Below are 13,524 nucleotides of genomic sequence, written 5' to 3' on the forward strand. Positions count from 1 at the left end.
TATTTTGAAATTGAGACCTGCAGTTTTAATTGAATTTTAAATTTGTATTTTAATCTGTTATTTTAAATTGATCGTTTTTATGTTTTTTGTTGTGATTTTAATCGATGTTAGCCGCCCTGAGCCCGGTTCTCTGGCTGGGAAGGGCGGGGTATAAATAAAATTATTCTATTCTATTCTCTCACACACAAAACAAGAGAGTGCTCTTACACAGGCACACAAAGTGTAGATCAATTGAAGAAGAATTTCCCTCCCAGCTCATCAGATGAGGAATCTTACGGTGCTGGGCAGGGCAGGGATATTTAAACCTCTGCCCATCTCAGTGCTATGTCTAATTTTTCCCTACTTTTTTGTCATCTCTGAAATTGGGGTCTGACTGCATCAGACCACAGGGCCAATGGTTAGGCACACCAGCTGTACAGCCATACAATTATAAGGGACTTCAAAAGTTATCTAGTCCAATTTTCTGCTGATGCAATTGTTTGATACTGATTAACTTCCAAAAACTAAATGATCTGCCATTTGAAGAGATATCACGGCAAGATTAAGAAACCAAAGTGAAGATCTCAACCTTCATTCTTTTAACCCTCTCCCCTCCTGCTGTCCTTACTCAGGATTTTTATTCAACCAATAGCTAGCCTACGTATATCCACAGATTAAACAAGAGTTAAAGAGCCTTGCATAAATTGGCTCATAGGTGCATTATAAATTACTGGCTTAGATATATGTTCATATACAAATGAAGCTTATGGCATGTACTTGAAGGAGCTATCACCATTATTAGTTATTAAATTTATATACTGCCATTCATCTGAAGATCACAGGGTGGTTTACAATATAAAACATAAAATACATTGCCTATTGAAAAGGCCATTCAGATCTAATTGCAAACCAATTTGCAATTAACTTTGCTCTAACTTTTGTTTTAGCAGGGATTCAAATGGATTTTTGTTTCTGCAAGTTTGCATTTCTCATTTTAGTTTTGCAAAAGCCAAAGAATAAACCAAGCTAAAATAGGTCATATTCTCACAATGTTACAAAAAGTTACCTATAGTCCTTAGTCATGGAATCAGTGTAAGTTTGCAGCAATTTCCAATTATTCAGTTTTACATTCCACCTTTCCCCTTAAGCTGTCTTTTGTTTTCTTTTTAAGAATAACAACTCCTCAACTAAATATTCAGAAATACAATTAAGATTGATAGGATTTACTTCCAGATAAGCAAGTTAAAGCTATACAATGATAGTATCATAGGCATTGTGAAAATACAAACTCATTTCATCTTAAACAATTTTCATCTTAATTCTCACCAAAGTTATGCCGTAAAGTGAAGGAAACAGTACCATCAGAATGGATGTAGACATTATCAACATCTAAGATTACCATTCTTAATGCAGAATCCAATTCATGAGCCATCATCTGTTTCATTTTACAACAACACTGGAAACAGATAGCCCATGCTTGTTCCTCACTTAAAGGCTGCTCATAATATCTCCTAACTTCAGCTAATAAGACCTTAGTGAAATCTTTTGTATGTACCATTGCATTTAGTGGTTTTCTCTCAACTACCACTAAAAAACAACAACCCAACAACTTATGCTTTATAGCTAAAGAAGACATGCTATCCCCAGAGCTCTTTTATGAGCTCACAATACACCTTCAGGTGTGGATCTTTTTGAGAAAATGGAGCTTTCCTTAAAGATAAAGTAACTGGTTGATCTCATATATTTACCTAAACTTTAATTTAAAGCCAAAGTCATTTATTGGTTATTGCACCATTTTCTTAATATATTGCTCTGGACAGGAATCTATCTGTATTATTGTTAATATTAATAGAAATATACCGTATTGGCTAAATCATATTAAAATTAGATCTTAGTGAAGCAGGCCAAGATCTTTGCTTCTCCTACAGGGCACCAATAAATTTCTAGAGTGTCAATGATTTTATGAGCTCTCAGCCTATAAAAATACATTCTTGGAAGTAATCAGTTTTCATCTTGATGTGATGGTATAATTGAAGTCAATGCGTGGAAACACATGTGCAACTTGCCTGCACTAATCAGTATTTGTTAGTACTGTAGGCTACATATATTTTAATCTATTGTGGCCTGCAAGTATTAAGTTTTTTCAGGATCAGTTTGTACAAATTTGATTCGGACAACAGAAGCCGTTATCTGCTGAGTGTACAGCAAATATATTTTTGGGAGAAACTAACTGCCTCAACGTAACTCAGCCTTTAGTTACTTCCATGCAACCTGTTCTTAGATCACAAACATGGTGAATTGTTTGCTAATACAGGGATCTGTTCTTTTATACTGTTATGAGTTATGAAAACTTGACTTCTCTGTTTTACATCTGGGTCACCATTGTTTTGCTTGACAAATGTGATGGGAGATCAGAGATATAACAAAAAAGCATGTGGAAAACAACCTTCTGGGGCCTCTCATCTGCCTTGGCAATGTGACACTCTTGAGGCAAAGCCTAGCCAGGAATGGAGAAAAGGCGGGACCTGAATGTTAAATAAATAAATAAATAAAACAAAACTCCCTGCATCTTTCACTCAAGCCTAACGACAAGGGAGAGAGACATGCCCTACATTTAAAGCACATTTCTCTCCCCCGCAATGAATCATGGGAACTATCGTTTTTTCCTCACTGAGCTACATTTCCCAGAATCCTTACCAAACTACAATTCCCATAATTTTGGGGGTTTATACAGGGTAAGGCAGGACTGCTTAAGGCATTTTTAAGAACGAAAGAAAAGCTCTGCTCGATCAGATTAAAGGCGCATCTGGTTCAGCATCCTGCTCTTTAACCAAATGCCTAAAACCTGATGGCCTGCTTTCGGGTCTCTCATAAGCTGGCCACGGATGCTGGGGGCTCTTGGGCCTGATCGCACCAAAGCTCTTCTCAAAGCAGTTCACATTTGGAACGTGTGAATCAGTCGACGCGTGTCGACGCCTGCAGCCTTTCAAGCGCCCTTCGTCCTCTTCCTGGTCACCAAACGGATCCTGCCTTCGCAAACCACCCGCCGGGCAAAGCCTCACGGTTGGCGCTCTTTTCCTGACGCGCCTCCCCCGCTCAGCTGCGTCCTTGCAAATAGCTTTGCCTCGCCGCCTGCCTGGGATTTGGTTTAGTTAAGCCCCACCTCTCGGACAAGATGGCGGCGCCCGGAGCGAGCGAGGCGGTGTGGAATCGCTTGGAGGTGCCGTGGCCCGCGTGCAGCGCGACGGTCGCCGTGGCGGCGCAGCACTCGTCAGGTGGGGGTCGGGGGGGGGGACCTGCTTAGAGAATGTGGTTCTCAGTAGAGCTTAGCTCGCAGGCAAGTGTGCCCCTTTTTGGTTTCAATAGTTGGAAGTTACAACACGTGCCTCGCTCACCTCTTTTTAAAAAGCATAGCTTTGGCTGAATTTTGCTTCTTGGGGGTCTTTTGTTTCAATTATTCCAGTGAGAGGAAGATCAAATTAGTTCACATCCATTAGTTCACATTTGGGTTTTGTTTTGTTTTTGGTAGTGACAGGGTCTTTGCATGCTCCAACTGCACACATGGAGTAAAGATTAAGGTGCAGTCCTGTGCTTAACTGAAGTCAGTGCTTACCCATTGAGTTGAATAGACTCGTGGAAATTAATAATTGAATTGTAGAGTTGGAAGTGACCACAACGGTCATCTAGTCCAACCCCATGCAATGCAGGAATCTTTTGACCAGCATGGGGCTCGAACTCAGGATCCTAAGACACTCATGCTTTACGGACTGAGCTATCAACCTAAGTTGATCCTAATAGATCAGGATTGGAAACTAAATTTACAGTCCTATTCCACTTACTCAGTAGAAAAGTCTGCTATACTCAGTAGGACCTTCTTTTTGAGTAAACATGCATAGGATTAGGCTAAAAGTTACCTCCTCCTTTTTGCCATGTTAAAAGTGGGTATGTTATTACAATACACAAGTTATGCATGGATATGTGGGGAGGAGAGTTCTGTCTTTTCTACTGTAATTTGAGGAAACATGATACAGAAACGTAAATGGTAAAAGTGAGTTGATAGCACAAGTAATCTGGATAACGGTGGTGTGATGTAGTGGTTAGTGCTGTAGGACCTGGGAGACCAGGGTACAAATGCCCACTCAGGTATAAAGCTCTCTGGGTGACCTTGGGCCTGTCACTCTCTTAGCTTAACCTACTTTACAGGGTTGTTGTGAGGAAAAAATGGGGGAGAAGTGTGTATTCCACTTTGAGCTGCTTGGATATCAATGCAATAATGACTTCTACAATTGTGCAACTACTTTTGAATAAACTCCAGAAACTGCATGGTTGGCTTCATTACCCCCAAGAAAGAACCACAAGCTCTGGATACTTAACTTGTTTTTCAGTGAGGTTTCGCAACTGGAGTGCAAGCAGTTGAAACCGCTCCTTCCTGCTATGCTGTCTTCACAAGGAGCATGAAAGGAGACCCATTGGTTTTGTGGGCCTTGAGTGTTGTGGAGACTGGGATGAGGGATTATGGTGGTCTGTGCAGAATAATAATAATAATAATAATAATAATAATAATATATCATTGAATCATTATTCATAACATCTTGCAGTGATGTACAACAGAGTTGCTAATTGGACTTTAAGTTCTGCAAATTGATTTCAGTAAAAATAGTGCTTGAAACTGATGTGTTAATTTCCATGCTCAAATTGGCAAAGGTTAAGTGAAAGGGGGAAATATTACTGGCTTCCATATACTGTACATATACACTTGCTAGAGTTAAGTTAGCAAGCTCTTGGGACTTCTGAACGGTTTAGGACTTTGAAGTACATAGTTTCATATATACATATTTGTTTGCCTGTTCCAGTGAGAAGCCTTTCTGCTGTTCTGAAGGGGTGTCATGCTGTGGACACCCTTCTGAAAAACAAAGCCATGGTTGCAGAACAGAGCCTGCTGCATTCAATCATGTATAGTTTTCACTATCAGATGAGTCGTCATAGGTCATTTCGGTCCCTCAAGCAGGTAAGGTTGGGAGTAGTCCGGAAATATATTTAGACTTGGGATGCTTAAGGAATTCTTTGGAATGCAGTCGTCCATAGAAATCCACTGCTTCCATTTTGTTTGTGGTGGTCTGATGGCTGTTTTATATTTTGGGTTTTTTTGTGTGTGTGTCCTACCCCCCAAAAAAAATAATTACCGGTATTATAAAAAGGGTAACAGCTGTGTTTGCTGCTGCACTCATTGAAAATGGGGCTGTAAATGCCTCCTGGAGCAATAAAGTTTTATCAATGTGCCATTACTTGCAAGGAGACTACATGCAGTTCCATGTTCCCAGTTCTCTTACTGTACCTCCTAAAAAGCCTTTTCCATAGTTTAATTCAAGGAGAATATGCATGCTATGACAGATTGTTCTTCATATAATTCTACATGCTTACTACTATGAATCAAGTCAAAATTTCTTCTTTCCCTCTTTCCCTTTCAGGTAGAACAGTGCTTGAAGCGTTTAAACAGAATGAATCTGGAGAAGCCAATTCAATACCTTATTCTTTTGGGCCCCACGTAAGTGGCATAAGCCAGAACATCTCACTTCTCTAGTTTAGATTCTGTAGTTTAGATTTACTTGGCTATTCAGGAAAGTACGTCAGCATATTTTAAACCTGCTGGAAACTATGGGATTCAAACCAGCTGAAATTCAAACACTTAATGGGCAACAGAGTGTCTTGCTTGATCATTCTATGCTGGTAGAAAACAGTAGAAGCTTTGAATCTAATATGAACTTTTCAATATAGAATGAACAGATCTGTGTAATTCAAAAACTTATATTAATTGAAGTCAGCCCAACAGAAGGTACCATGCCTTGCCTTGTCCGTTTTATTTTTTTCCTATGTAACCAACAGCACAGTCCTAACCAAAAAAAGTAAGTCCTAGTTCAAAAGTCTTTGTGAATTCAGTGAGACCCACTCCCAACACATTATATCAAGGCCAGCACAATATATTGTTGCAAGATTATAGGAGCAGCTCAGGGCAAAGCATTCTGCTTGTAAACCAGTTACTATAGGATTATGTGAGGCAGGGGTTGGCAAGGTTCACCTCGCCTGGACCAGTTCACTCCAGCGGAGATCCCTCCGTGGGCCGGAGCGTGCATACCCACAATTTTTGGCACCTGCGCAGACGTGATTTCCGGCACCGCGGAAGCGTGTCGCTGCCCTGCGCTGGTTTAGCACAGCGCACAGGGACTCATCGAGCAGGCGGCTCAGTTTGAGGGCGGCTCATGGCCTTAGGTTGCCGACTCCTGCTGTGAGGCCTAGGACATACCAACATTAAATATTGCAGGGTGCCAACACTTAACCACACAATCTTCTTGTCTATTTTCAATAGAAAACAGAAATCAGAAAATCCAGAAGAGGCCTTGGTTCCCAGTCAACCTGTGATAGAAGTGATATTAGTAAAGATTTTGGGTGGGTGCAAGCTGTTGCTGCGTCTGCTTGAATGTTGTTGCACAGCTTTTCTGTATCCTTCTGAAAGAGTTTGGAATCTAATTTGGAGGTTCTTGAAATTCTCATTTAGTGGTGCAGAATGTCACAGGATATACCTCAGATTTGTTAGGGAAAACAGATTTGATGACATTTCATTTGCTTCTATTAAGAATTCATTTTGTTAGTATTTTGTGGTGATGCAGTCCTTTGTGATTCATCTTCATTCAGGACGTTGGTAGAGCACGAGACTCTAAATCTCAGGGTTGTGGGTTTGAGACCCACGTTGCGCAAAAGATTTCAGCACTGCAGAGGGTTGGACTAGATCAGGCATAGGCAAACTCGACCCTCCAGATGTTTTGAGACTACAATTCCCATCATCCCTGACCACTGGTCCTGTTAGCTAGGGATGATGGGAGTTGTAGTCCCAAAACATCTGGAGGGCCGAGTTTGCCTGTGCCTGGACTAGATGGCCCTCATGCTCTCTTACAACTCTACAATTCTATGATTGATTTTACTGATTTTTTTATTGAGTATGTGCCTCCAAAGCAGCATATAATCCTCAGTTTAAAAAAATATATATCTTAAGGCTCACTACTCACTGAGTTCCACTGTGTGTTCATGCATAAAGTGTTCAATACGTTCAGTCCTAAGTATATTGGATTGAAAGGAACATGCAGGAATATGTGTGTAGGATTGAAAGTGTGTGTGTGTGTAATTTTGGTTTCTAGCCTCTTGTTAGCTGTCCAACCTTCGTTGTTATCTAACCTTAATCAATTTGCTCGTCAGTTTGTCCCTTAAGCATCTGTGTTTGCAGGAGTACATACTGTTGAATACTGTGGTTTTGGGGTTGCTGAGCCGATTATGGTATGTATACCCGTAAAACATTTTAATTCTTTCTCTTCTGCTTGTTCACTTCAATGTCTTTAGCAGAGCATGGTCCCTGCTAACACCAGCAGTGCACATCCTTCCCATTACTTCCCTATTGCATATGGAAGGACCTAGAACAGATGTACAATTTCTGTAGCACTAACAACAATTCAGTAAAGATTGTGAAGGTGTGTGTATGGGAAATCCAACCGGAAGACCAATTGTGTATTGAGGAGGTAGTGGTTCTAACATGGTTACCCTTCCTGCCTCTGTTCCTTCCCCCTCCCTGGCAGCTGTTAAGTTTTTGAAGGTGTGAGAACCTTCTCTGGTGTCCTAATCAGTTGAGAGGTGGTGAAGCCCCACACAAAGCTGCCTTAATCAGTCAGGGAGGTTAGTGCTGGGAACCTTTAATGTTGGAAATTGTTATTGGAAAGTGAGGCATTGGGAGGAGGTGGCTATAAAATCAGATGGTTTGGGCAGTGATTTAGAAGCCCGTGCACAGACTGATCAGCCACAGGGCCGCGCAATCTAAGGCTACCTGGGGGAGTCACTTTGCCACTTCTTGAAGGCTTCCAAGTGCCAGATAGAAGTGCATGCCTGGTATGTATATATTGCTTGCTGTTTAGGAACCAAATCTTCCTCTCCTCACTCACTTGTGTTTTGTATTGCTTCTGAATCTCTTTTAAAAGAACCACCTTGCATTTGGCAAGACAGTGTGTTCCTGTTAACTGACCTGACCAGCTCTCTTCTAAACAAGTAAAAAATTTCCAGAGCAAAGATAATCCGATAAGACTAGGGTTGTGGGGTTGAAATGGGAGAAGCAGCATTTTGCTTGTAAACCATTGATAAAGCAAGCAGTGAGGTAGCTGTGACCGCAATCATTTCCCTGGTTCCTTTGTCTGTCCACCTCTGCCTTTGGTTAGGTTAAGGTAGATTCCTCCTTGCAGTGCACGGGGCTGGTGGCAAGTGCTACACATACCCTGAAACAAGGCAGAGGCACTGCCCTTAGGTTTACACATTAAAAGAGAAACTAAGGAAGGAGGTAAAACAAATGGTAGACGAGGGAGTACAGTTTGATAAAGAGCAAACAGGCAACATAAGTGGTATTTAAATCGAAGCCGGGGGCAGGTTAATGGTCTTTTCCATAGTGGCAGAGGTGCAGCTAATGGGGGTCATTTAGTCCTTAGGCTGCTGTCCATTTCCTTGAAGTGAATTTACACAAATAAATTCCAAATGCGGAAAGCAGGTGCTGTGTAACAGATATAAGTGTTTTCATCTCTTCTTCTTTGCCACAGGATCATTTATAGAGGTGTGTTAAAAAGCCTCGCTTCTCTATATATGAGGCTGTTTGAATTGCTTCAGCAAGTTTCAGAAACTCATCCAAGGCCTTATATTAAAGGATTTGCCTTTCCTTCTGAAATATATGAATTTCTGGGGACCACTTATTCAGAGATTGAAAGGAAAATGCCCAACAAAACATTTGTAATGAAAAGGGCTGGACCTGGATGGATGACTAGACGTTTCGCAGGAAGCAAGGCTGTATTTCAGTCTCATGCTTTGAGTGCAGCCGCACCCACAAAAGTAAGAAAGAAGGTTATGAACGCTCAGAAGACCATTGATATTGGGAAGCCAATTCTGGTAAAAAGAACTAACCAAGGTAAGAGACAATGGTCTCATTTATTTATATTTATTTCACAACATTTAATACACTGCTTGCTTTTAATAAAACTTCCATGTGGTTGACCAAAAAGAGAGAAAACAATATCTGTAAACAATTAAAAGCATTTTTAAAAAATGTTTAAAATCAACAATATGCTAAAACAAGATTAAAACACACGACAGCTTCTACATGTCTGGATAGGATTGCCTAAAGAAAATCATTTTTAGTCAGGTGCAGCTTGGATAGCTCAGTTAGTTTGAATGTGGTGCCCATAATGCCAAGGTTGTAGGTTTGATCCCTGTATGGGGCAGCTGCTCATTCCTGGCAGGGGGTTGGACCAGATGATCCTCAGGGTCCCTTCCAACTCTACAATTCATCTGTGAAAGTGATTCATCTGTGAAAGGTGCCAAAAGAAGTACAGTGAAGGTTTCTGCTGACAATAGACAGGGATTTCCTAAGTGTGTGTTGCTACACTAAAAGTTTGATTTCTTATAAGGCTGGAATGAGTATTATGTGGGCATCTTGGCCAGGTGCTGCTGGGCAACAAGGTGGCCGGTGAGGGAGAGATGAAGTATGGGAAGCCAATTTGGTCTCATTGGGGATTGGCCACCCTCATGTCTGTACTATAGCACGATATTGCATCGAGTTGCGTGGGACGTGTCTTCTTAATTTGTTGTTACAACTTATTGCCCACCCTTCATCTTAATTAAGATTAAAACACAATATTACACAATATTAAAAACGGTTTAAAACAACTTAAAATTACAGAAATAAGGGGAGTCCTTAAAGATATGCATCTCAAGTATCAAAGGTAGCAGGGTAAAGAGGTGTGTCGTCAGCATCATCCGAAAGGCCCGCCCTCTCCCCTGAACTTCTGATGGTGGTGGAACAACCAAGAGGGCACCTTCTGCTGATCTTAGCAGCCAAGCGGGTGTGTAGGGAAGGAGGCAGTCTTTCAGGTATTTAGTGCCTAAGTCATTTAGGGCTTTAAACAGTAACATGAGCACCTTGAATTGGGCTGGAAATGAACTGGCAACCAGTCCGTTGTGCTGCTTACATTGAATGGGGAGAGATGAAATTGTCTCATGCCCCAAGATGCTCTGGAAATAGCTGACAACTGTATTGTGGAAGATTTCTGATACTCCTTAGACTTAACCTCAGTAAAATGCTTAGAATATAAATTAAAATCCACTGATTGAAGAATAATATTGTTACAAATAACTCTGTTTAGGATCATAGCCAAGCTCTCTTTTCTGTTATGACATGGCAGCTGTGCCCTTTCTTCCAGATCTTGGGAAGGCGTTTGCGTTTGATGTCAAGAGCTTATGCAAGTTCCCTAATCCTGCACCACTGGAGGTTTGTTTTTTTTCATTCTGTGTTTGTCTGTCTTGAATATACTATGTTTCTGTGTGCTCCTTTTTTCTCTTCTGGGCAGAAAATATTACTGTGCGACTTTCTGCCATGGCATTAATTTGATTCAAGAGGTGTGCCTTTCAATATAGGTCCTGTCTATAAATGTAGCCTTTACATGGTGAACTTGCAGATCTGGATTGCACAGTGCTGTAAATATATACTGTACAGTGCAAATGTATATGCAAGGTAATTGTTTTGGAATTTGCCATGAATATGTATAACTTCATTTGCCCAACTCTTTTGCAGATGGGAGGAACTAACATAGTGATGCTATGCAAGCTTAATGAAAGCCAATTCCACTGAAAGCTTTAGAACTTCATCTAGAATCTGATTAATTTCTCTGGGAGGGTCATGGCTCAGTAGCAGTAGTATATTCTTGTAGTTGACCAGAAGTTCAAAGGTTTCTCACAGCCTCACTATTAATATTTTAGATTTGAAAGATCTCTGCCTGGAGCCTAGCTGAATTGTTGCTCATCAAAATAGGAAACACTGTACCAGTGTCATACCTAATATGTTCAGTGAAGTTTAAAACAACAGCTTTGAACAGCAGATGCGCCAAGAAACAATTTTTGTTATGTATTGCAAGGAGCCACTGTTCAAGAAACACAATTATAAGTTTCCGTGCACTGCTCTGTTTCACCAGAAGCGGCTTACTCATGCTGGCCACATGACCCGGAAGCTGTACGCCGGCTCCCTTGGCCAATAAAGCGAGATGTGCGTCACAACCCCAGCGTTGTCCGCGACTGGACCTAATGGTCAGGGGTCCCTTTACCTTACTATATTCTTGCTAGACAGGTTCCTTCTAGTCAAGGATACAGTATGTAATCTTAGAAATATGAGTCTCTTCATTGAAGATACATTTTTCTCCTTTACTAATGTCCTTCCATTTTATTTTATTTCAGAATACAAAAGTCAAAGTGAGGTTTCCTGGGTCAAAAAAGAGAACTACATTGGTTTCTTCTAAATCACTGAGGTCCCAGCATCTTAAATCTTTTGTCTCCAAGTTTCAAGAAGCATGCACCTTCAGAGAACTGTCTGACACACTCAGAACAACGGTTCTGTGGTGCAAAAGCAATAAACTTGGGCCAGAGGCTTTTTTCTTGGGGATGAAACTTTTGAAAAGTAGGCGGTTACAGCATGTGGAAACACAGGGTTGCAGGTTTGTATAAATTGGCAGTGCTGGATTTCTCTGAGGTAGCAATTGCAGAAGACTATTCTGTGCTTACTATCTTACTTCCCTGGTCTTTCAACTGTTGCTTTCCTTCCCAGTTCATGAGAAGGCTGTCATTAATGGGGGAAATTATATAAGGTGCAAATAACTGCAAGATAGATCACTGCCACAGCATCCTGTGATTTGGCACTGTTAGAAACATAATACAAAGTGTGCTACGTTGGTTTCCCCTAAACTACTATCTACAACTATTATTATTTTTACAGGTAGGTAGCCGTGTTGGTCTGCCATAGTCAAAACAAAATAAAATAAAAAATTCCTTCCAGTAGCACCTTAGAGACCAACTAAGTTTGTTCTTGGTATGAGCTTTCGTGTGCATGCACACTTCTTCAGATACACCAATGCACACGAAAGCTCATACCAAGAACAAACTTAGTTGGTCTCTAAGGTGCTACTGGAAGGAATTTTTTATTTTATTTTGTATTATTCTATTTGTTAATAATAGTAGTAGTAGTAGTAGTAGTAATTATTTGTACCCCGCCCATTTGGCTGGGTTTCCCCAGCCACTCTGGGTGGCTTCCAAGAAAGATTAAAAATACCTTTTGTATTGGACCTACTGGATAGCCCCTGCCCACAGGCTCACAAACTTACAAGTGTATATTTCTTTAAAAAGTGTAAATGCCTTACCTGTCCAACCTATGGACAGTAAATTTATTACCTAACAACATTCATAATGTAGTTACTCTTCCTCAGTCTGATATTTAAAATAAAAATAAAGGGGCAGGTAGAAACCTATTTTGGGGGCCATGGTGTCAGTCCAAGCTGCAGTTTATTTTAGATTTTGATAATGGACAAAAGCTGTTCCAGATGAGCAGACTAGCTTGTGCAAAAGATCCTTGGTTATGCAAAATAATCTACTTGTGCTGTAATTAAGAAAATCCCTCCTAATTGTCAGCTTACTTGGCATTAAACTTTAGAGTGATTACTTTTGAGTAATTTTTGAGAATTTCACTTTTGCTAAAATTTATCTTTGCATTCCAGCTTGCAACGGAAACTTGGCTGCATTAAAGCTACTCTCTGTAAATATCTCACGCTTTCAAGCTGCAGAGTGAGACCCAGCCAAAGACTTAAAGCACATTCCCATCCACAAAGACAGATGAAACGCTCAAGGAAATCAAGAAGTGTTTCAAGGAGTGCACCATCTTGCATTGTTCCCATGCAAAGAGGCACTTCTATCCATTTGAAGGGCAGTAAAGATCTTTCTCTTTCTCAGTGCTCTAGCCCCTTCTCTCCAGTTTGGGATGCTGACAATTGTGGTACTACATACAGTGTTGAAAAACAATCACATGGCCATCCTTCTGACGTTGTGGGGCTTGGAAGAAAGCCTTCCCATAAACAGAAAGAAGCCACAGAGAATGAGGATGATATTGATGACATTTTTAAAGTAATAGGCCTATAGCATTCTGTTCCATTAAACTAATTTAAACTGTTCACTGAGTTTGTGTTAAGAGAAGATGGGTGTTAACTACTTTAACACTGCTTCCTGGTTTGAAGTTTTTTTGCAAGCAGCATCATTACATAAGGTTGACACTTTAATTGTCGTTAATAGTGGCAGACTAACAGCAAAACTCAGCTTTTGTATATAAGCAGCAGCATGCATTTAGATGCTTTGCTACATTTTGTACATGGACTGCACTCTCATTCCCCGGGGTGAATAACTAGTGAAAATGCAACACCTTTAGGGGGGAAACTGTAGGGTCCTACAAACCCATCCAAAATAGTACAATAGTAGGACTATGTCCACTTTGTAGCCAGAATGATGGCTGATGGGTGGGAAGCAGAACACCAGCGCAATAAAAAATGCACAGCACATGTAACCTGAGCAACATTGCACTGCAGCATTTGCTTGCTTCAGCTATTTCTCAGTCTTAGCACTCCTTAGAATATGCTGAGATAGAACTGAGCCAATACT

The 13,524-nt window shown here is 40.7% G+C and overlaps 1 protein-coding gene across 1 annotated transcript; it reads left to right on the top strand.

Moving 5' to 3' along the window:
* The first annotated feature begins 3,100 nt into the window (after positions 1 to 3,100).
* On the top strand, positions 3,101 to 13,045 carry NEPRO (nucleolus and neural progenitor protein). Its single transcript, XM_033146568.1, has 9 exons — positions 3,101 to 3,254; positions 4,833 to 4,987; positions 5,448 to 5,524; positions 6,344 to 6,475; positions 7,228 to 7,305; positions 8,604 to 8,965; positions 10,257 to 10,324; positions 11,284 to 11,540; positions 12,594 to 13,045. The coding sequence occupies exons 1-9, from the start codon at positions 3,155 to 3,157 to the stop codon at positions 13,009 to 13,011; spliced, it is 1,647 nt and encodes a 548-aa protein (XP_033002459.1). The 5' UTR covers positions 3,101 to 3,154; the 3' UTR covers positions 13,012 to 13,045.
* The last annotated feature ends 479 nt before the right edge of the window (positions 13,046 to 13,524 follow it).

Source organism: Lacerta agilis, chromosome 4 (assembly GCF_009819535.1).
Source record: "Lacerta agilis isolate rLacAgi1 chromosome 4, rLacAgi1.pri, whole genome shotgun sequence".
NCBI classification, from domain to species: domain Eukaryota; kingdom Metazoa; phylum Chordata; class Lepidosauria; order Squamata; family Lacertidae; genus Lacerta; species Lacerta agilis.